This window comes from Vidua chalybeata, chromosome 1 (assembly GCF_026979565.1).
Source record: "Vidua chalybeata isolate OUT-0048 chromosome 1, bVidCha1 merged haplotype, whole genome shotgun sequence".
NCBI classification, from domain to species: Eukaryota; Metazoa; Chordata; class Aves; order Passeriformes; family Viduidae; genus Vidua; species Vidua chalybeata.
This window is the reverse complement of record NC_071530.1, coordinates 124,613,071-124,634,626: the sequence shown is the minus strand read 5'-3', so window position 1 is coordinate 124,634,626 and position 21,556 is coordinate 124,613,071. Positions and strand designations below refer to the sequence as shown.

Genomic DNA, 21,556 nt, shown 5'->3' with positions numbered 1-21,556 from the left:
ATGTTATGCAGGAACAGAAATGTTACCTGTAAGAGCTACCCAAGTTACCCAGTCACATAACTTAGTTGTTACGTTGTTAAGTATCTTTTCTGATTCACCAGATTTACTTGGATCTGACTGGCCTTTTTCTGGAAATAAATCTTATTTTCTTGTAAGATTTTAATAACAAAATGGTGATATGTTTCTGTATACAAGTATGATATTAGTACCTAATTGAATTTGTTTTTATAAAGGATGCTTCTTGCTGCAAAGAAATAAATATATGTTCATACATATTTCCTATACAAAAAACATCTATAAAAATATTTGCATTAAAGTAAGTCATTAGTGGCTTTAGACATTGTCAATCTTATATTAGTGCTACTTTTTCATTCCTAAAATATATCTGCTCATTTCTTAGCTATTGTATTCTATTTCAGTATTTATCAATCAAGTCAGGCTGAAAGCCTGTAAATAGGCTTTGCATAACCTGTTCAAATTATGGAGGAATTGATACCTTCAGCAGTGAAGAATTAATAACTTCTTTTTAATTTTGCCATGTCAACAATGTATTGCATTAAATGTATGTACAGAATTTTAGAATATATTGTATACCAAAACTTATATGTCACAAATAAGGTTTACCCAGGAGTCTTCCCCATGGGCTGCTGTGCTGTAGCAAAAGTTGTGTTTATTCAAGTACTTAAAAACCACCCTGTTTACTTTGCTCTGTTGTTTTCTCAGACTCAGGTGGGGAGGAACTAAAAAAGAAAGTTCAGTATGTTACTCTCCAGATATACTATTAAGAAAATAAGCATGTCACACAGAAAAAAGACTGGATCTTATCTGCTGTGAAAAAAGTTTTTGTGGTATTCCTTTCAAAGACTTACGTAGTTTCTCTGTCACTGCACTTTAAGCCTTGAATCACATGCAGGCAGGAGAGACTGAGAGAGAAGGAGGTGAATGCTTGCTGCAGCTCTCTTTTGGCTTGTTAACTTTGCAGAAGTTGCAGCTGGTTTCAAAAGCTCTCTTTTCAATGAAATTTGCAAATATAACCACAAAATCGATCACTCTGGCCCTCAAAGCAGCTTTATAAATCTTTTCCTGAAAATCCAAGTACAGAGATGCTGTACTACCTTTTATTCATGTTGAGATTGTAGATAGGTAACAGCTTGCATTAATATTTGACAAATCTGTTCTATGTTACTGTCAGAAATGTAGCTGAAAGTCTCTTTGGCTGGCTGCTCGTACTTGAAACTGGTTTTCGTAAGATCTGGATTTGAAAATCTCTCCTGCCAGACTTGTAGCTGTCAGATTCATTATCTTCAAATTTTCTCTTAACCTCTGATGGTGTTTTTCTTTCCTTCTGCAGAAACAGAAGGTGCATGCAGCACAGATGTCAGTCTTCAAGGAGTAACTTCTTCAACCCCAAGTGATACCAGCTCCTGCTAGTACCATGGGGCTAGAGGGTGTTTTTTTAGGCACTGGACAGATCCACGTAATCCTGTGGGGAAGTTTGGCAGCCATGACGACACTCTTGTTCCTCACCTTCCTCATCTTCCTTTGCTCCAGCTGCAATGGGTAAGGCTCCAGGGCTTCATGGTTCTTGATTCACTTTGGACATAGCTTCATGTATAAATAGTGACCAGAAAATACTGAGGACTGAGGTACAGAAATAAAAAAGGTACAGTTTTCAGAGCAAACTTCAGTTTGAACAATTCTATTCATTATAAAATCTAATTATATTTTGCTGTGAAGGAAGTACACAATTGTGTTTATTCAGTGGTTTTATTAGGGTTTATTAGGAGTTTATTCCCCTAAGCAGAAGCCTAGAACACAGGTAGACACTGAGTGTTAGCAGATCACATGCCTAAGCTGAAACTGAGAACATTAGGTGGGCTAAACAGGACAAAAAAAAAGTCTAGGTAAAAAAGGAAAAGGAAGTGATTATGTGCTTCAGCTTTGCTGTGGTCATTCCTGAAGTATAGGGAATATAGTATTGATCCTGCCTTTCATGCAAAAGTGAGTAAGGATCAAACAGTGGTACTAATTACTGCCTTATACCTTATCCTTATTTTCTTCTCCATAAGAGGATTCAATTTCACTGATACAGGCACTTCTAATGACTTTGTTTATGCGTATTTCAAGGCTCTTTCATGACTTGTAAGCTGACTGCACAGAGGAGCTGGGCAGCCTGCAGTCTGTCCATGGTGCCCTTCCACAGGCCAGACCAGTCAGCCCCTTCACTGTGAGGAGGGGGACTGCTGTGTCCATATTGCTATATTTTGTAAGCACAGCTGAATCAGCCAAGTGTATGGGGGGGAAATTCCAGCAGAGCAGCAAAATCTGCAGTTTGGATGCATATGCCTATAAGGAGCATGTGCTTTCACCCCTTCAGCTTTGAGAACATTGAGGAAATTGTGCAGCCATAAAATGCACTGTATTGGCACAAGATGTGTCTACAGTGGAAGGGTTTATTTTTCAGCAGGATTTATTTAATGCCCACCATGCAAAAAAAGAGTTGTGGCAAAACCAGGTCCCAAAGTTGGTTGAAACCCTAAAAAGCCTGAGTTAGAACATGTAATTTCATGTGATTCAGGAGAAATACTTTTGTAAACTGTAAGCTGACACTTCAGTATCTTCTTATTGTCACAGTTTCCTGTGATATCTGTGTAAAAAATAGTAGAATTTTTAAAAAATTATTTAAAAGTAGAAAGCCTATTTTAAATATTCTTTAGCACACAAACATTGCATTTAGGTACTATGTATCATCTTTAAGGCCTTTTCCAACCCAAATGATTCTATAATTCTATGTTTTGTTTTGTAACACACCAATCCTTGAAACATCTCTGGAAAGATGGGTCAAACCACTGAGTAATCTTTGCAGTTATAGAGATACATTGCCTGAAATATTCTGGTGATGTTTTTTAATAAATTTTTGTGTTGCTAGTTTGGACATAATATCTTTGTTTCAGGTCATTCTGTAGGGCAGATTGTTTATGCATAGATATAATTGTGCAGAATTTCTTCCTGGCTTACTCATCAAAAATGAATGAGGATGTAGAAAACTGAATAAAATTTGCTCTTTCTAAAATATGAGAGTCAGAAAAACTTCCAGAGAGGAAATTCAGCTTTTAACTTTCTCTGCTCTGCATCGGTGCATGCTCACTTGCTGTTTTGTTATTTCCCAATGAGGTAGAATTTTAACAGTTGCTAATGTGGAAGTACAGTTCACTGCAGACTTTAGAAGAAGTAAAAATTTGATATTGTCAATATTTTCTCAGCTTTTTATTTGAATTTTCATCTAGAGGAAGGACGAACATTATTTTAAGCTCATACTTTATTGTAGTATTTCTGAATAAGAGCTATATTTCCCAAATGGTAAAAACTGGAAATGTGATCCATACTTAGACTCCTATGAAGGACCCAGGGAAGCAAGATTCCTTTAAAAATGTAGGCCTCTGCTGCTGTGAAATGTGTATGCCTTTTTGAACTGCTCATGCTTATTATCAATTTGACTAGCATTTTTAGTTATCTGGATTTTGTTGGCCTTTTCTAATTCCTCATAGGATACACACTTTTTACTGACACAATTTAAAGGACTTCCTATGTAATCTGTAAACAGAATGTATATCTGAGAATTTCAGATGTGATTAAATTGAAGAATAATATTTTTATTATCATAGAATCGTAGAATGGCCTGGGTTGGAAGGGACTTTAAAGATCATATAGTTCCCTGTCATGGGCAGGGACACATTTCACTAGAGCAGGTTGCACAGAGCCCCATCCAGCCTGGCCTTGAACACTGCCAGGGATGGGGCATCCACCAGTAGTTGCTTCTTGGAGCAATTTGTTCCAGTGTCTCACCACCCTCACAGTAAAGAATTTTTTCCTAATATTTAATCTAAACCTGCTCCCTTTCAGTTTGAAGCCATTCCCCCATGTCCTGTCTCTACATAATTATTTACATTATATTGTAATTATCATCAGTTACTTCTCACTGTGATCTTACACTGAGTGAGAAGAAGGGTTTTGTGTGTTTGTTGTATCTCTTCAGTTATATTTATCACCATTCTGCCTCAATGGTGTTTTTACACAGAGGTCATACAAATTCCTGTAATAATTTTCAGTTATTCCATTTTCAATATTATTGTGAATCATAGTTCTGTTCCCTGCAGGAGTGTAAGGTCTATGAATGATTGGTATTTGTATATTAGCATAATTTTTAGTAAAAATTCATCTGTCTTTTTCATTAAGGGAAAAGAAGGCCAAAAATCAGAATGGAGATCATGAAAATCTGATGAATGTGGTAAGTATTTATTTCTGGCAGCTTTTGTCTGTCTTGTGGTTGGTTTGTACCAAGCTCCTTGCAAAATACAACAGATTAGAAAATCACTCAGGAATTTCGAGATGGTTCATGGAAACTAAAAGTTGCAGAACAGCAAGAGGAGGAAAAGTTGTGTAGATCCTGATAATCTGCACTTTTTCTGCCACCACTGTACTCCAGGCTTTCCTTCACTCCATTTGCAGCCCAAGGGCAGTGTACCCTTTGTCAGCTGCTGTCTTCTCACAGGTTAAAGCCATAATAATGTCTATTATCATAAAGCTTGAAAAGGACATCACTCTGGACATCTTTGCATTTATTTCTTTTTAACATGTGTAAACACAGGCACTTAAATCCTTTAATCTAGCTGGCATGCTTTGCTTCTCCTGCCAATAATGCCTGTGGGTCAGAGCTCCAGAGATGAGAATGAAATTCGTTGTGTGTGTGTTCATGTGAACGTTTATTCTGATCCAGCAGTCACTGATCTGTGTTGCAGCCTTCCGAGAAGGAGGTTTTCAGCCATTCCATCACAAGTTCGGTTACGGAGCCTCCCCCAAACAGCGAACAGAACGGAGCCCTCAGCAACGGTGAGGGTGAGTAGTGGTAGCCCCTGCGGGTGGGATGAGGCAGCGGCACCGTCCCGGTGCTCACAGCTCCCACCTCAGCTGCTCGCTGGTGATCCCTCAGGTTTCAGGTGTCTAGCCAGCAGCTTTCCAAGCACACAGGCAAGCCATTTGTCAGAATAGTCTGGGCACCTCTGCAGGTCTGACACCAGATCACACAGAGCTTACAACCAAGTTTAAAAATGCCCTGGATTCGCTTGCCTTGCTGGGAAGTCAGCAGAGGTGATCCTCTCATGGAGATTTGGGTGGTTTAGGCTGCATCTCCACTTCACTCCTGGGCATGCTCTGGCACAGCCCTACACCCCTGCTCCCAGTCCTCGGTGCCAGCCAACCTTGGGAGGTGCTGAGGTCCTCTCCTGGGCTGCCAGGTCTGGGTCACCAAGCCATACCTGCAGATTGACCAGGCCATCAGGCAGATAATGGGACCTTCCCTAATCTTGGTAAGCTATGGAATTGGGATAAAACCAGAAGCTGCATCTTAGAGTTTCAAAAGTGCTTCAGGAGGCTGTGGAAATATTTTGGGTCCTCCTCCAGGATTACAGCTTTGGATCACAGTCCTGAGCTGTGCTGTCACTTATATTTTTATATTTTAGAAAACAGGCAACATAAATAGGCTTCCTTTTTTTTCCTTAGTCTTTGCTTTGCTGAACACTCAAAATTATTCACCCTGAAGTATCACTGGAAAATATTTTACTCAGCTGCACCTAAAAATAAACTCACTCTCAGCTCAGAGCCACTGAGAGCCAACTATTGTCTTCACACTAACAGCAACACCAGGGGCTGCACTCCCAACTTACAGCTCTCTCCTCATCTCCTGCAACCAGAGGCTAAGCTATTCAGACTTCACCCCTTAGAGACAAGTATCCAAAGTAATTTTTAAACTTTGTTTTTGCAGCTAATTGCTGTTCCCATCCATTGGCTTGTTGTGTATGTAGGTGTGTGGTTCCCTGAGGGACTTGATGTGCAGAGCAAAGCCCTGCAGAATGGAAGTATTTCTCTCTGCCATGAGTCACCACAAGTGCAGCTGTCAGAGCTGCTGCTAAAAGGTGTGCTGTCAAGCAGCAGACAGTTTTCAGACTGTCTGATACAATACACAGCTTACACTCTGCATAACAGCCCTTCTGAATAACAGGAGCCCCTGTGCTTTAATTTCTTACTTATACTTTATGCACTTTTTATTAATAGTTCTTTTTATTACTGTTTCTGCTAGCTTTTTGAGCAGGGGCAGGGCTATGGAAGAAGAACCATCAAATGCTGTGTTTTTTTCCTTTACCCAACCTGCCAGCATTGTCTTACCTATGCCAACCCTTCAGCTACACCAACCCCTTCTGTGCTGCCACCCATTACCACAAAAATACAGAAACTTAAGCTCTCATTGCTTTTGATTGTCCCCTGCAGCCTGAATGGGGTGTGCTTTCTGGGTTCTGTAAGGGTGCTCAGCACAGCACAGAAATCCCTAGAATCAAGAACCAGAAAGGCAAAACTCCCATCTCCCATTCAAACAATGATTATCATCTTACACCTCCAGTCCTGAGTTTTGCAGTCAGGGTGTGGCTCCCTGCAGGTGCTGACTGTGTCTGCATGCCCTGAACACAAGAGAAAGCAATGTCCATAGCAACCACCAAATCAAGGGCATTGATTGCTTTGGCACTGCTTCTGTCACCATGTCAAACTCACAGAAGAACACAGAAGAATGGGTTGTTTTTGTTGAGGTAGTGCCTTAGGAACTGTACTAGGAAAAGTAAAGCTGTTCAGAAGTGATTTTTTAAAGAAATAGTGTGAGGTAAAGTTACCTACCGTGCTTGAAACATGCTTGTATGTGCCCATGAATGCATGCAAATGTCACATGGGTGGTGTAAGATGAGAAGTCCCACACATTTCAGTCCCTAATACCTTCTAGTGACAATGACATGTGGCCCTCTTTTGGGACCTGAAACAACATGTTCTGCCTGACACTACCTTCTGAAGTCTAGTCTTCTCTCTTGTGCATATGGCCAGCTTGTTAGTAAGTTGTCAACCAACATTATGTGCTGCGAGACTAAGAGAAGTATGGCTGAGCCCTCGGTGAGGAGCTTCTGCTGCAGCGTGCAGGGAGGGCTGAGCAAAGTGCAATTCCAACAAGAGTTGGGACAGCATGTTAAACAAGCTGAAGGATGGTAGGGAGGAAGAAGGAACGCTTTCCTTTTGATTCCAGAGAATGGGGAAATGCAAAGAGGAAAATCTAACAAGGATTTTTTTAAGGCACTTGGTTTGAGGCCTCCCACCTGTTTCCCATCTGAGACTACTGAGCACTCTGTAATCATTCAGTGAAACTGAGTACAAGGCAGCTGGATATCCATGCACAGCTAACCTCCCACCTCCTGTTCTGACAGTGAATGCTGTTGCCATATAATGTGACTTGGGGGTGTACAGACTATTTTAGATGCTGTGAGAAAGATATTTTACCAGTAGATTGGAGAAATGTCTGTAATTGAAACCTTTTAATAAGCAAAAAGCATGCTAATCACTAGGCATTTCCAGGCATTAGTATCATTTATCCTTTCCAGCATGTCACAAAAACAAAGTGATGTAGAGAGCACCAAATCACACCTTTTAGTTATGCCTTTGTTTGTAATACTTCTCTGTAATTTTCTTTAGTTCTTTCTGAGGACAGTACAGCTGCCTGTATCCAGCCTTATGAAGAAGTACAGACATCTGATCTACTAGATCAACAGGATAGTCTTGGAAAGTCTATAAAATGTCACCAGAGCCGGGAACTACCCAGTATTCCCCCTAACAACCCCATGGAAACTATAATCTCATCTAGAAATGCAGAAAATGATCAAGGTCTTGGAATGGAAGGACCTTATGAAGTCTTGAAAGACAGCTCCTCTCAGGAGAACATAGTTGAAGACTGCTTGTATGAAACGGTGAAGGAAATTAAAGATGTTGGAGCAGTAGTCAGCATGGAAGGGAACTCTAACAGCAAATCAAAAGCTTCACTGGCAGTTTCTGAAGGTCAGAATCAGATTCCTGAGTGCAGAATTGAGTCAGCAGAATATGCATCTGTTGACCGAAATAAGAAGAGTCACCACAGTGCAAATTCAGAAAGTCCTCTTGACAACATACCAGATGTAGAGGATGAGCTTCCCCCTCCAGTACCCATGAAACTTCTTGATGAGAATGAAAACGTGCAAGAAAAAGAAGTGGAAGAAGAAGTGACAGAAGGAGCGAGTAAACCAGAAAAGGTAAATACTGCAAGTATTTGTCCTCATCAAACAGCCAAATAATGATGGAGAACATGTGGGTGGGAGAGGATTTTATTTTTCAGTAATAAAAAATAACAAGAAAGAAACCCCACTCAAGATGAAACAAGACAGTAAATGGAAATATGATAATGTATAGTAGAATCTTTGCATTAGAGGTGTATGCTCATTCTATTGCTGCCTGTATTTTTGATTGTTGCAGCTATGTACTACATAAGGCTTTTCCCAAATATTATCCAGGAATTCCATAGGAGGCTTCTGCTTCTTTGTTTGATGTATTATACCTGTGGAAGCTATTACAAAGGGTATCCAGTATCTCTGTCACCATCTATATATTGTTCTGAAGCCCTCTCTTCTTTTTTTTTTTCTAATGAAACTGCAACTTACAAAAAGGAGAGGGGGGCATCTTGGTGGATGTCCTTACTTTAGATGTGCCTCTTTCGATGGGCCATCTTGACTTAGCTGTGCAAGTGTTAGGCACTCACTTTGTCTTTTGCTGTAGAAGGGAGGGATAGAAAGAGAGAGAGTTTGCACCTGTACACTTTTATATTTGTCAAATTCTGTATATCACATATAAACAGAGTGTAAGGAATTTCTAAGTGCTGAAATCACAGCCAAAAGTTAAGTTTTCTCAGCAGCTTATGCTTCCTCACTAGGAACGAGTTGTGGTGAATTCCTTGAAATATAGAATTATGACATTTTCAACAGTTTACTTTTGCATTTATCATTTTTTATCGGAAGTAATTTTAAGGATGCTTTCAGATCATAGCAGAGACTTTTCATAAACTGTTGAGTTTGCATTATTCAGAATGTTTCGATATCTTCTTATTAACTGTGAATTAAAGAACTGTAAGTTTAGCAGATTTTTGGTGTCCAAGTCATCAAATAATATTAGGTAGGTATTGATGAAAATTTCAAAAAATTCTTAAGATGCAATGTGACTTTTTAATGTAAACATTTATGTGAAAAATCACATCAGAGCTGAGGTATTGTTACTTGTTTCTGGTTGTTCTTTTATTTGAGGATTTCAGTAATCCAGGAAGAAAGCAGAAGAGTATCCTGTTAAATAAATAACAAACCACGTAACTTGTGTAGTCCAAATAAATAAACTGAAGACTTCTTGCAGTATAAAAATTATTCAGCTAGACTCTTCAGTGCACATTTTTACAACAATGATCACATTAAGTAAAAAATTAAGATGTGACTGTCAAAAATAATCCAGCACTGTTCCCCTCTTCCATATTCCAGCCACAAGTAATTTCTAATTAGACCTCTAGATAAACAGCTTAGTGTAACAGTGACATTTTTCCTGCTAGGTGTGAAAAGACTAGGTGAAAGTAATTGTATTTCCCAGGCACCAATACAAAGGAAAAGCCTTTGCTGCTCTGTAGCTCCCCAGCACACCATGTCAGTAACTGCCAGGAGTGGGAATTGATTAAAATGGTTCAGGTTTTGAAGGATTAATCAAGAGATGACACATGCAGTCCCCTAAGTGCCAGAAAAAAAGGTGTTTGTCTAATTAAAATTTATTCAGAGCTGAAGCCACCCCGAGTTAAATCTTGGGCAGCATCAGATCATTGCCGTGCTCACTGCTGGGTACATGCATTATGCATCGAGGTGTGTGCCTGTCCTGTCCTTGAGAGCTACAGCTGCAGCAGAGCTGGAATGGTAATTGATGGAATATATAAATGTCATTATTGTTGGCATTGTGTGGGGAGGGGGCTGTGGGATTGTTTTTCTGTTGTGATGATGATAGTTTTTCCCTGTATTTTGCTGCTTCAAGCAATGCAGAGCAATGCCTGTTTTTTTCGATGTGGCAACCAAAACCAAGATGTTCATGGAAATGTATGTTACACTGATAACTCTTTTAGTTAGACCCCATAGGTGTTTCTGGTTTTGCTTCCTCTTCTATGAGTCTGCTTAGCTGCTTTGTTTAGCATGACATCTGTATCCCAAACTCTTCAACCTTCTGTCCTGGCCCTGATGAAGACAGAGGTTGTGCGTACGTCATGCAAGTCTCCCTCACTATAATGAGGGCACAAAGAAGGGACAGGCAGGGAGGCACCTGTGTAACCAAGGCTTGTACCTGCCAACAGAGAGAACAGACACTGTCCAAGCTATTACAGTCTCACCATCTAAAAGAGGGTGAGATCCCAGCTTATTCCAGTCCCTGAAGCACTCCAATCTGGGAGACAACTGGGTGGACCAAGCCAGAGACCATTCCTGTAGATAACAGCATGAAAACTACAAAGCATCCTTTTAAGAGCCAGGTGTGCAGTAATGGATGAAAATTTACCTAAACTGGTTTTTGGCTGTGACCCAGCCAAATCCTTTGGAAAGACTTGATGAAGAAAGTTTAATAGCATGAGGCCTCTTACAGGCCTCTATCACCTCCAAAACCTTGAACATCATTCTTCTATTAATACTGAAAAAGCAGAACAGATTTCTTTAGTTCTTTTCTTTATTTAAAAAGGAAGTATGGATGTCCTTTTTCACCCAGGTCTTTCCAGAGTGCGCACTGGTAGAAATGCTATCTGTGTGTCCATTTGGCTGCTGCCATCTGATTTCAGCCTCACATAGCCTAAGGATAGGCAAAGCATCTCTTACAAATGCACCAGAGGAGAATGTTCTTGTTCTTTTGCCCGAGTCAGGAGCAGCAGCTGAGCCAAAGAGCAAAATATCAAGTGCTGTCGAGGAAGGAAATAAAAGCAGAAGGCAAATAAGAACACGTGTTGTTTGTGTTGCTACTGTTGAGGTTTCAGCATAGTTTAAAATGTTGCTAGGTACAAAATGTTTAGGGGCAAGTGGGATTTAAGTTTCCAAGATAACAATATCCTCCAAAATGGATGTGTCACAAGCTTCACATTTAAAAGAAAGAATGCTGTATCAGGGAAACAGCACAGGATGGCAAACACCCTGAGGTATTTATCAGTACTTGAGTGGGAAACTGTAGAAGGGGTCCTGACACATGGTGCTTATAGACACACTGATGACAGAAAAATCACTGAAGAATTTTATGAGCACATGCTTGTTTTAATGTGTGAGGATGATGAAATTAGTAGCTAACTCCCCAGCACAAAAAGATGCAGATAGCAAAGACTAAACTAAGTTTCTGTAGTGAAGCAGATCTAATGCAAGGCCAAAATATATTTGAATTTTTCCTTTTTCTTTTGCTTTTTTTTTGGTTGGTTGGTTTTTTTAAGAGTAAACAAGCCAGCATTAAAGAGCACTGTTCTCCAATCAGTGAGAAAGAAGTGAGGGAGTTTGTTGGTGTGAAGGAAGCTCTTTGGGTGCAGCAGGCAGAACTTCAGTGTGTTTTGGGACAGGGTCTATCAGAAGTGCCCAGAAACCTGAAGTTTGGTATTTACCAGAAGTAAAAACAACAAGAAAATGGAAGGAGGAAAGAATCTATCACAATAAGCCTCTGATAAAAAAAAAAAGAAAAACAAAACAAACCACAAAAAAAAAAAAAAAAAAAAAACAAAAAAAAAAAAAAAAACAAACAAAAACAAACAAACAAACAAAAAAAAAAAAACACAAAAAAAAAACCCTCAAAAAACAAGTTGTGTGCCTGGAAGTGGTATTTTATTGACTGTGCTAAAAATACCTCTAGTCCTCCATGTTGGCTTTCACTGGAGGTGGTATGAAGTATTTTAGTTGGAGAAGTTGTGTGAAAGTCCAAAATAGAGCCTTTTACAGTGTTGGAAGGCTCCCTCTGAATCACTGTGGAGCAGGAGTCCAGCAAAGCCTTCTTGGCCCAGGGAGGAGGCATCCCACAGCTGCTGTGTAGCAGCGGTGTCTTTGTTGCTGTAAAGGTCCAAAGGCGTTTTTCATAAGAGCAAAATGCTTTTCTCCTGATTTTTCATGACCTGTTTTACACAGAACATTTTAGATGCTTGAAATCAGACTTGATACCAAACCAAGCCCTCCATCCTTCAGTGACTCTGCTGTATGACCTAGCTCCAGCTCAGGGTGGGCTGCAGCAAGTCTGAGTGGTTGTGAGGCCAGGCTGCTGAGCACCTCTGCACAGGGATGGTATTCCAGGGGTGGAGGACACAGCTCTCCCATGCAGCACACCCAGGATCTACAGAATGAAGGGTAACAATCATCCAGAAGGTGTCAGCTGACTATTATTCTTTCATCATCTAAAAGCGTATCTGAAAATCCTGTGAAAGGGCAACTGATGTATTCCAACAGCTGACTTCTAATTGTTCAGAAACCTCGGCAGATTCTTCATAAGAGGTTTAAAGGAGGGATACAGTGGCGCAGCATTTGTTTTAACCATTACATTATTTTTACCCTTTTCAGGTTAGGACAAGAGCAGATACATTAAAAAGCTTTACTAATCTCAGGGCTGTTATCTCCAGAGAAGCACTCTGAATAGTGGGGGTATTAGCTGTGTATAATGGAACTTGAGAGCAAATGACCATAAAATATAATGTATTGATTATAAGGGGAGGATTTTGTTATAGATTTCACACTGTTGATGGGTAATGAGCCTTTTATTTTCTTTCTTTCTTCCTTTTTTACAGAGGCTTAGTTCAGTGTCTTACAAGTCTCGAGAGGAAGATCCATCTCTTACAGAAGATGAGGTGGGTTTCGTGCATGAAATTCAGTAACTAACTAGAGACCAATTTTTAGGCAGAAATTAGCATAAGCTCTGCATGATTAAGCAGAATCTAAGAAAGGTGAAACTTGTGTGAAAGGAAAATGAAAGCCCAAGGCTCTCTGCACAGAGTTTCTATTGCCACGTTCCTAAAATCAGAAGTATTCTAACATATGGCTGTATCAGGCCCATAGATTAAAAATGGTGTCAGAAAATAATAGAAGGCCACAATTAGTTGATTGTTAGGGTAATTTCTTGATTTGGATGACAAAACCTTCTCAAGAAGAATAGCCAGCAGCCTTTTGAAACATATGCTCCACCTTCCCCATGCAAAGTATGGGGATCTGGGAAGTAAGCTGAAGCACAATAAAAGCACTGAAACATAAACTGTTCTTTAAAATGTTTCTTGGTCAGATAAATGGAGGAGAGTTAAACAAAGAGAAAAGTTAAACATAAATAAGGCTGTTTGTGATCATCTCTAGTACACCCTTGCCATTTATAAATATGTTCTCTGGACATAAAACTAAACACAAACTTGGCAATGAGCTATGTGAGCTAATGCCTTCTGCTGGGAGAAGCATTCCCAGCCATTAATGAACAACCTGATCTTGAAGTGGGTTAATGTAATCTCATACTGAGAAGAGTTAAGTATAGATGAGCAGAAAAGCCATTTTTTGTTAGCTGAAATCAGTAAAAAGTAAGAAGTACTGCCATCTCCAAGTTGATGTCCCTCTAAAACAAACAAATAAACAAAAACCAACCAGCCCCAAAAACCCCAAACCAAACCGAACCAAAACAAAAAAAAAAAAAAGCCAACCAACCAACCAACCAACCCCAGCCCCACACAAACACGCACAAAAAAAATCCCATTATTATCAGAAGTGGTCTGGTTTGTCTGCTTCAGTCTGTGTTGCCTAATGGTAATGGATATTTTCATGCTAATCTACTCTTTTAACTGAATTGATACAAACTTTGCATGCTTGGGAAAGACTTTAAATGTAATAGAAGAGCTATGTTGCATTGTGATATTGGGTACCAGAGAAGCTGTGCAGGAAATTTCAGCCATCTGTCTTGTGCAAGGGCTAGTATCCATTTGGCCTGGGAGAGAGAACTAAGACTGATTCCTGTGCTTGGCAACAGCCTAGGTAATCCCTGAGCAGAGGGACATGTGTGGATGTGGGCTTCTCCCTACCTTTTCATGAAGGGCCACTTTCATGCACTTGTTGAACTGTACCACGTCACCAGATGAAATTTTTAGTTAGGAATGAAATGCTGGCTCCCTTTCTGCTGTTTACAGCTGAGAGGTTTCAGTCTCCAGTCTAAAGTTCACAAACTCAGTTCCTGAGAAGCAGCTCTTCTTTGTAGGCAAAGTGTAGTCAACGGAGCAGACCTTGCATATCAGTATTGGCACTACTTGCTATTATCTGGTGTAAGTAATTTATCTACAGATTTTTAATGTTGTCTTCACATGTGTTGGTGCCTATTTAGTCCTGCCTATAAAAACAATTAACTATTCTTCTATTGCAGTGTCTCTAAAAGCAGAAAAGTTGCCACTACCATTAAAAATAGTAGCAATAATAATTTTTAAAATCCTAAGGATCAGACAGCATCCTTCATTACAGCAGTTCAATCTGATCCTCCCTTTGATGCCTCTCTCCCTCTTGAGTCCGAATTGACTCCAGGACCATATTAAAACTTGCAAGAGCTCCTGCTCACAAAGCCATTCCCTTTTGCCCAGTTCTAATTTTCTCACCAGTATTTTATATTCAAGAAAGTTTTACATTTTTAAACTTATTTTATAAAGCATTCCTTTTTTTTGAAAGAAAACCGATCTATAAATACCAGAATAATGCCAGAAAAGGAAGGATTTTTTAAGAAATAGTTGGGGTTTTTTCCCCCAAGGAAAAAATCATATCCTTTTAGAATAGATACCTTTTTTATCAGAAGATTCTGTCTTTTCTTAAATAGCCAGTGTCCTTATAGTACAAGGGTACAGACTGCTGCACAAGCTTTATGCATGCTCCATACTCAGCAGGTGTCTCCTTTTCCTAGATCTCAGCCATGTACTCATCGGTGAGTAAGCCGGGACAGGCCATCAAGGCACTGGATTCTCCTTACACCTGCATTCAAGAAATTGCATCTCAGAGGTCCCCATCTATTTGCAGTGGCCTCTATGCAAGTGTGAAGGACTTTGAAAACACCCTAAATTCTACCACTGTGCCTCAGTCAGTGGACAGACCAAACGGGGAGCTGGAGCCGGACTATGAAGCTATCCAGTCAGTGAGCCAAGAGGAGGACAGGACCTTGTCCGTGCCTAACATAAACCACACTGCTCCTTCAGGAGAGAACGACTACGAGAGCATAGGGGACTTGCAGCACCACAGGGAATTCACCAGACTTTAACCACTCTGGCAGCAGATTTCCCCGCTGTTATTTTCAGAGGACAAGTGAAACGTGGAGAGGGAAGTGCTTTTCCTGTGGAACACAAGTTGTGAAGAAGCAATGTACGTTTCAGCCAGGGTGTGATACCTGCTGGTTTTTCTGGGTGGTGGATCAAGGCTCATGGGAAAGGGTACATCAGGTCAGAAAGATAACCAGGACAACGTAAAGGTTTCTTTATTATTATTAGCTCCAAGGCAAACTTAATTTGGGAAGGAGCACCATGCTTGTTGTCCTGATAGGATTACGTACCAAAAAGACCACCTTTACACAAAACTAGCTTCTCATTTTAAGAGATTATTTTATGTAATTTTCTTCAAAGTGTTTTTCAAGCATAATTTTTGATTCAAGTTTTGGCATCTGCAATGTTGAGCAAACCACAGATAATTGTACCTCAACTCAGCAACTTTGCAGGGCTGGGGAAGATGCACTCACTTCTGTGTCTTTTGGGGAGCTCTGTCCACATTCACTGCAACTAAAGTGCAAACAACAGTAGTTCACAAGGGACCGACTCCAAATGTATTTGAATTAATTCTGCTGGCTTTTTCTTTTTTCTTTTCTTTTCTTTTTTTAATGTCAAGGGCTGTAGAATGTGACTTGCTGTATTTGAGATGTATACTGGTATTTGTAGGGGTTTTGTTTGATTATTTGTGAAATCCCCCTTTAAAATGGCAATGGTCACCCTTCACATTCTTGCACTGTTTCCCTCAAATGGACATAAACACCTACACATACACACCCAAGACTACTGTCATGTTGCAAAAATTGTGCAAATTAATGCATTGGCATAATGTGTAGTCTAACCTTAGTAGTGTTGAGTACTTTTTTTTGCAGAATTTTGCCCTTTTTAAAGACTTAAATATTTTAATATTTGTCTAGTTTCTTATATAGGAAAAATTAAGTACTGTATTGAGTGAGTAATACGTTTATTTTTTACAACATATTTTTCATCTTCAAAGTTTTTGTAGATTAACTTACTGGGGTTTGTAAGAGGAGGAATCCCATTCTTTATTTGGGCTTTATTTGTTTGTGTTTTTTTTCCTATTTCAAAAGTAGATAAATGAAAATTGCTTTGGGGTTGTTTTGTTGGCTTTTTCTGTCTCCTTGGGCAGGGAAATGGATCATGCCTTGCTGTTTTTAAGCTAAAATCATGGAGTCTATGTAAAAGAACACTGCCAAAGGGCAAAAAAGAGGCAAGAGACAGTGAGATTTAGTCAGGCATAGCCACTGGTCCTCTTTGTTCTTCTGCTAAAAGGAGCAGGAGGGCAACCAAGACCTACTTGGGCCTCTGACAAACAGTTTGAAAGCCACTAGCTTTTCAAAACTGCTGTGTTATTCTGTTACTGTGAAAAACGAAGTGCAGTGCTTGGATAAAATAAGCAGGTACTGGATTGGTACCTTTTTCCTTCAAGAATAATACAATAAATAGTACAATGGTACAAGAATAGTCCAACAGTAACGAACTAGCATTGTGTGACATGCATGTGCACATATCCCCATGTATATAAGCATACACTTGTAATTTGGACACAAGTATAAGTTATAGTCCAAGCTTGGCAACATTCACATACGTAATATCTGGCATGTGCTTGAAGAGCAGTTTATTTTTAATTCAAAATAAACAGTACATAAACTGAGGTTGGCTTATTCTGTAGTAAACAGAACAGGTTTACTTTCAGCTCAACTGGTACTGGGTTTTGAAGGTTGAGCCCTTCTCGGATCCTTGGTCAGTTCTCAACATGACTTGGTACTAAAAAGAGCAAACACAGATCTGGTTACACACATTTATTAGAAATAGCTTCATAACTGAGAGAAGCGTGCTGATTTACAGGCTTTGCCTGCAAGTAGTACAGCTCTGAGGAGCAGTGCAATTGTGCAGTCATCCTCTGCCCACGGGGTGGTTCAAACTTCGTGGATCCTGACCCTGTGCGACAGTGCAGCACACTCGATCTACGACTCTCTTCTTTGGAGGAGAAGCAGTTCAGACCACTCTACACCCATCCTGTTCTTGACCATGCTGCCATGTTTTGACAGCTGCAGCAAACCCTTTGTTTCCACTTTGGTGCTGTTTAAGGATGATTGTGCTTCTGCTTTCTGGAGTTTTTCCCTTTATAAAAGTTCTTGTTTCTGTTTCCTTGATTGTGAATGTTCACCTTTGAATGTTCTCTCCTATTTCATACCGTTTAAGGCCAAAGATAAGATGCACCATGTTTCAGAAGATTTGTTGTGCTAAGTCTGGAGAATTCCTTTAGTCTTTAACTATGTGTTTGCTGTCTGTTCCTTGCTCAGGGGTACCAGTTTATATATGTAGTCCTCAGTCTGACTCCTGCAGCTTAGTGGCAGGCATACCTCAACTCCTGAAATTCCCAAATACATCTCAAGATGTAGTTATCCCTTTACATGGATGACTGTTTTTGGAGAAACAGTAGGAACACGAGGTTTGTCAGGCTCACTATATTCAATTTCAAGACCAATTCAAAGATTCCTTGAGACAATGCCAGTTGATAGCAGAGTAGCACTGAGTTCTTGATTGTAAATTTTAAGGTACAAAAGAAGAAAATCAAACATCACTCTAGAAATACCCCCATTGAGACCAGCAGATCAAAGGATGGTGGAGGACTGTCCAGTCATTCTGTTGTCTTTCATAGCCAGATCCAGATCAGAAATGTTGCTTTGTAGGAAGGGACACAAGTCCTTTCCTTTCTTCCTTTCTTTCTTCTATTCTGACAACTGCTCCTGAGACCCCTAAGACTACCCTTTTACACAGTGAAAGAAAAAATTTCCTCCCCTCTCTTCTTTCTTTGGTTTCTGTTTTTAACCTGTCTCATACAGCCTTGCACTGGGAGCTGGTACCATGTCTGCAGACCTGTGGCAGTGGCACATTCCTTCCTGTTTAAATGACTTTCAGGCTGGTCACAGCCTTTTAATGGTCCGTCAGACCTCAGTCTCATGGAGAAGCAGTTCACATTGTGGATTGCTGCTTTTGGGATGTGTACCTGCCCTCAGCCTTGAGACCCACACACATTGGACTTAAAAACTGCAAAAAATAATTACCCTCCTGAACACAGATGTATAGGGGAATCCATAACTCCCCTGCAATCTCCATTATGTAGTCTAATGCTAAAGGAAAATGTTTTAGAATTCAGTCCAAAGTTGGTAAGTGAGCATTTACATTTCTTGACAAAGAATCAAGGTTCTGGTTTAGTTCCCTCTTCCCAGAAGTAATACTTGTTCCTTTATGGCTGTTGTCAATGCTTCCTTTTCATTAATATATTTGATAGAAAGATTTTTCCAGCAGTAATCCCCAAAGAGATTAATCTGACTGTAAAGAAAAGGGAGTCTCTTCTACTTGTCTCTTTACTGCTCTTTTTAACTCTCTCACCATACCCCTAAATAAGATGTCAACATCCAAAATGAAGTATTTGTTACCTGGTGATGTTTTCTGGGGAAGCTTCACAGTCTATTTCTTTTTCTCCTTTTTATGGCACAACTGTACAATAAGATCTCACATCAAATTGCCACAGTAAGGCCAAAAGAAGCTGTAATGTGTATATAACTGCACTAGTGAAAAGGTCTTTTTGATTTCCCTCTGGGAACTGGTACAAAATAGGAAATGCAGTTCAGACATCTCTTCATGAATCTGTGTCTTCCATGAGAGCTGTTCTTACCATACACCTAAACCAGTGCTAATCCAATATGTAAACCAGTCATCCTGTTCTACCATGAGTGTAGAATAACTTTCTCAGTCACAGAGAGAAATCAATTCTTTGCAGATACCTGTAGCATGAGCATGTACCTAATTACCACAGTTAGATCAGTTATAGTGCCTTTTCTAGTAAGTAGCTAGTACTTCCATGCTCTTTTCCATACTGTATGTGTTTAATTCAAAAGTACAAAGGGACCACCCCAGCATTTACTTGTCCCAACTTGGAAACATCTTTATAGAGACACATTTAATGTACTGGACCTCAGTTAGCCCTACAATAGCAATAGTCACTCACAAACATCCACTAAAAAGCCCAGTAATGTAGCTATGATGACTAAGCTTTGCAATAAGAATTATCAGTCTTCTTTTGAAGAACCTAGGTTTTACAATAGTGAGCATTCAGGGAGGCGGTGTTCATGTCAACTGTGAACAATTTGTTGCTTCAGTCTTTCTATTAATATAAATTGCAGGCTTGCGTACATGTAGCAGGATCCATGGAGTGAGGGATGAGCAGGTGTGGGGATTCGTAGTCATATGTAACCCAGAATTGGGTAATCCCCACAGTTTCAACTGGCTGATGACCTTTTCTCCAAGCCCTCATCTATCGTGCCTTCAAGGAATCTATCCTGTGGGGCTGCATGCTTCTCCATGGTTCCCTGAACAGCTCCTGTCTGCTGTTTTGAACACAATTCCGTATACGCGGTGCTCTCAGTTCAACCTTTCAATGGTGCTTTTATAAGATGCTGGATAAATGGTTTGCATGTGTAAAGCTGTGACACAGAATGCTCTCTCTGGCACTGTCTGTTTTCCAGTACTTGGCATTACCTGTGCTGCTCTTGACTGCAAAAGCTGGCAGTGCTGCCCTGTCTCTTGCTCATCTCAGCGCAGCCAGGGTGGAGCCACCACATGTGACAGCCCTGCCTAGGTTGGGACACCAGTGATTAAAAGCAGCCATTCAGGCCAGGTGACTTGGCTTGGAAGCAGCTAGAGACAGGACTCTCATCTGTGCACTGTGGGACTGGAAACATCATAGCCCAGCTCAAGGACTTTATTTTTGTCTCCTATTGTGCATATACATTTGTTTGCCCCGTGACTGTAAGAAATCTGTTTCTGTATCAAACATTTTAATTTGGATGACACTCCAGTGAGGGACTCTTGCTCTTAGGAAAATAACCAGTTATTTCAGATGAGTTTTATTTTTTGTGGTTGAAGTATGCCTGAATAAGGCTTTTACGTGCCTCACAGGTAATTTGGTGTGGTAGTCTGCTGCAAAACAGAAGAATGCAGAAAGATGCTTAGCCTTACAGATGCTCCTTTGGTGGAGTGCTGAAGACTTTCAAGGGCAGGTCTCTTCCTGGGAGCAGGGAACATAATTACTGTTAACTTCATTTCAGGTTACATTAATTTCATATCCTGGTGCTGAAGTTGATTTGTAGCATCTCTTCTGGGATCGTGGTGGCTGAAGCCATTGCCAGAGCAGATCTCAGCCTCAGAAAAGAAAAAACATATATAATATATATCCCTTGCTGGCAAGCAACATGTGTTCACGATTATGTTAAAGATAAATGCTGCAAATGGAACATCACAGGGCTAAAATACATGGTTCCTTTTCTTCAAGGAGAGACAACCCCCTTGGCTGATCAGCATAAAATATCCCAGGCTTACAAAAAGTATTAAACAAATTAATTGCCTATGTGGTGATTTTCCAGGAGTGCATTAGGATATCACATACAGTAGGCACTGTTCTTTTCTCCTGAACAGCAGAAAATGACAACTTATTTGTAATACAAGGTTCCTATTGATTAATTGATAAAACTTAATTTACATATAATCCAAAGGTCAGCAAGAGTGTCTACACAAATGTAGATATATTTTAGCTCTGGCACTGCAATCTCCATAGAAATGCACAGATTATCTTTGCATTACATACCCATTGGTCTGTGCCCAGTTTATGGGTAATATAAATCTTACAGTTCTGTTTTTACAAGCTGCAAGGTTTTGTTTCTGGAGGCCTTCAGTTTTAAACTGGCCAGAAGGACAGTCACAACAAATATGATAGCAAAGTGCCTAAAAATATGGATGTTTCTGAAAAGGTTAAGATGCTTACTGTTATTGCACAGCCACTTGACTACTGTATGTGGTGCTCTCTTGCCATACACATTCCTAAATATTGGCTTTCATTTGTGGTGTTCATTTATTGTTATAACAGCACAGTCTGACAAGGGTTTTGTCTCTGCAAATTCATTGGCTAATTTTAACTAGCATGTGTTTGTAAAGAAAATACAAAACAAACTTTTTTTTTTGTTTAGAAAGCAGGTACATTATTTCTTATTGTTTATGATAATGCAACAATCAGCTTAGATTATTTATAAGGTATGTAAGTATCACTTGACTTCAGAATGCTCCATTTGAGATTTCAGAATGCCTTCTGTTCACTACAAGACAATATAACCAACTCTTATCCTTTTAATCTTGCTATATTGAGGAGGAGGGCTTAAACCTTGCAAATTTTATTACAAAAAAAAAAAAAAAAAAAAAAAAAAAAAAGAAAAAAAAGACAGTTCTGATGTTTTCAATTCCTAGTGTCAAAAGAGAACAATTTTAACTCATATTTTAACTTTCAGCATAGGTGGG

General features: G+C 39.8%; 1 protein-coding gene across 5 annotated transcripts in view; it reads left to right on the top strand.

Annotated features, from left to right (window-relative positions):
• PAG1 (phosphoprotein membrane anchor with glycosphingolipid microdomains 1) overlaps positions 1-16,853 on the top strand; it is a 103,758-nt gene extending 86,905 nt beyond the window's left edge. For all 5 annotated transcript variants that reach the window (XM_053947513.1, XM_053947494.1, XM_053947522.1 and 2 more), the window contains 6 exons: positions 1,352-1,560; positions 4,237-4,288; positions 4,800-4,896; positions 7,564-8,153; positions 12,704-12,763; positions 14,830-16,853. In XM_053947513.1, the coding sequence (XP_053803488.1) occupies positions 1,436-1,560; positions 4,237-4,288; positions 4,800-4,896; positions 7,564-8,153; positions 12,704-12,763; positions 14,830-15,180 (1,275 nt within the window). In that variant the 5' untranslated portion in view covers positions 1,352-1,435 and the 3' untranslated portion in view covers positions 15,181-16,853. The remainder of the gene's footprint in view (positions 1-1,351; positions 1,561-4,236; positions 4,289-4,799; positions 4,897-7,563; positions 8,154-12,703; positions 12,764-14,829) is intronic.
• Positions 16,854-21,556: the final 4,703 nt, after the last annotated feature.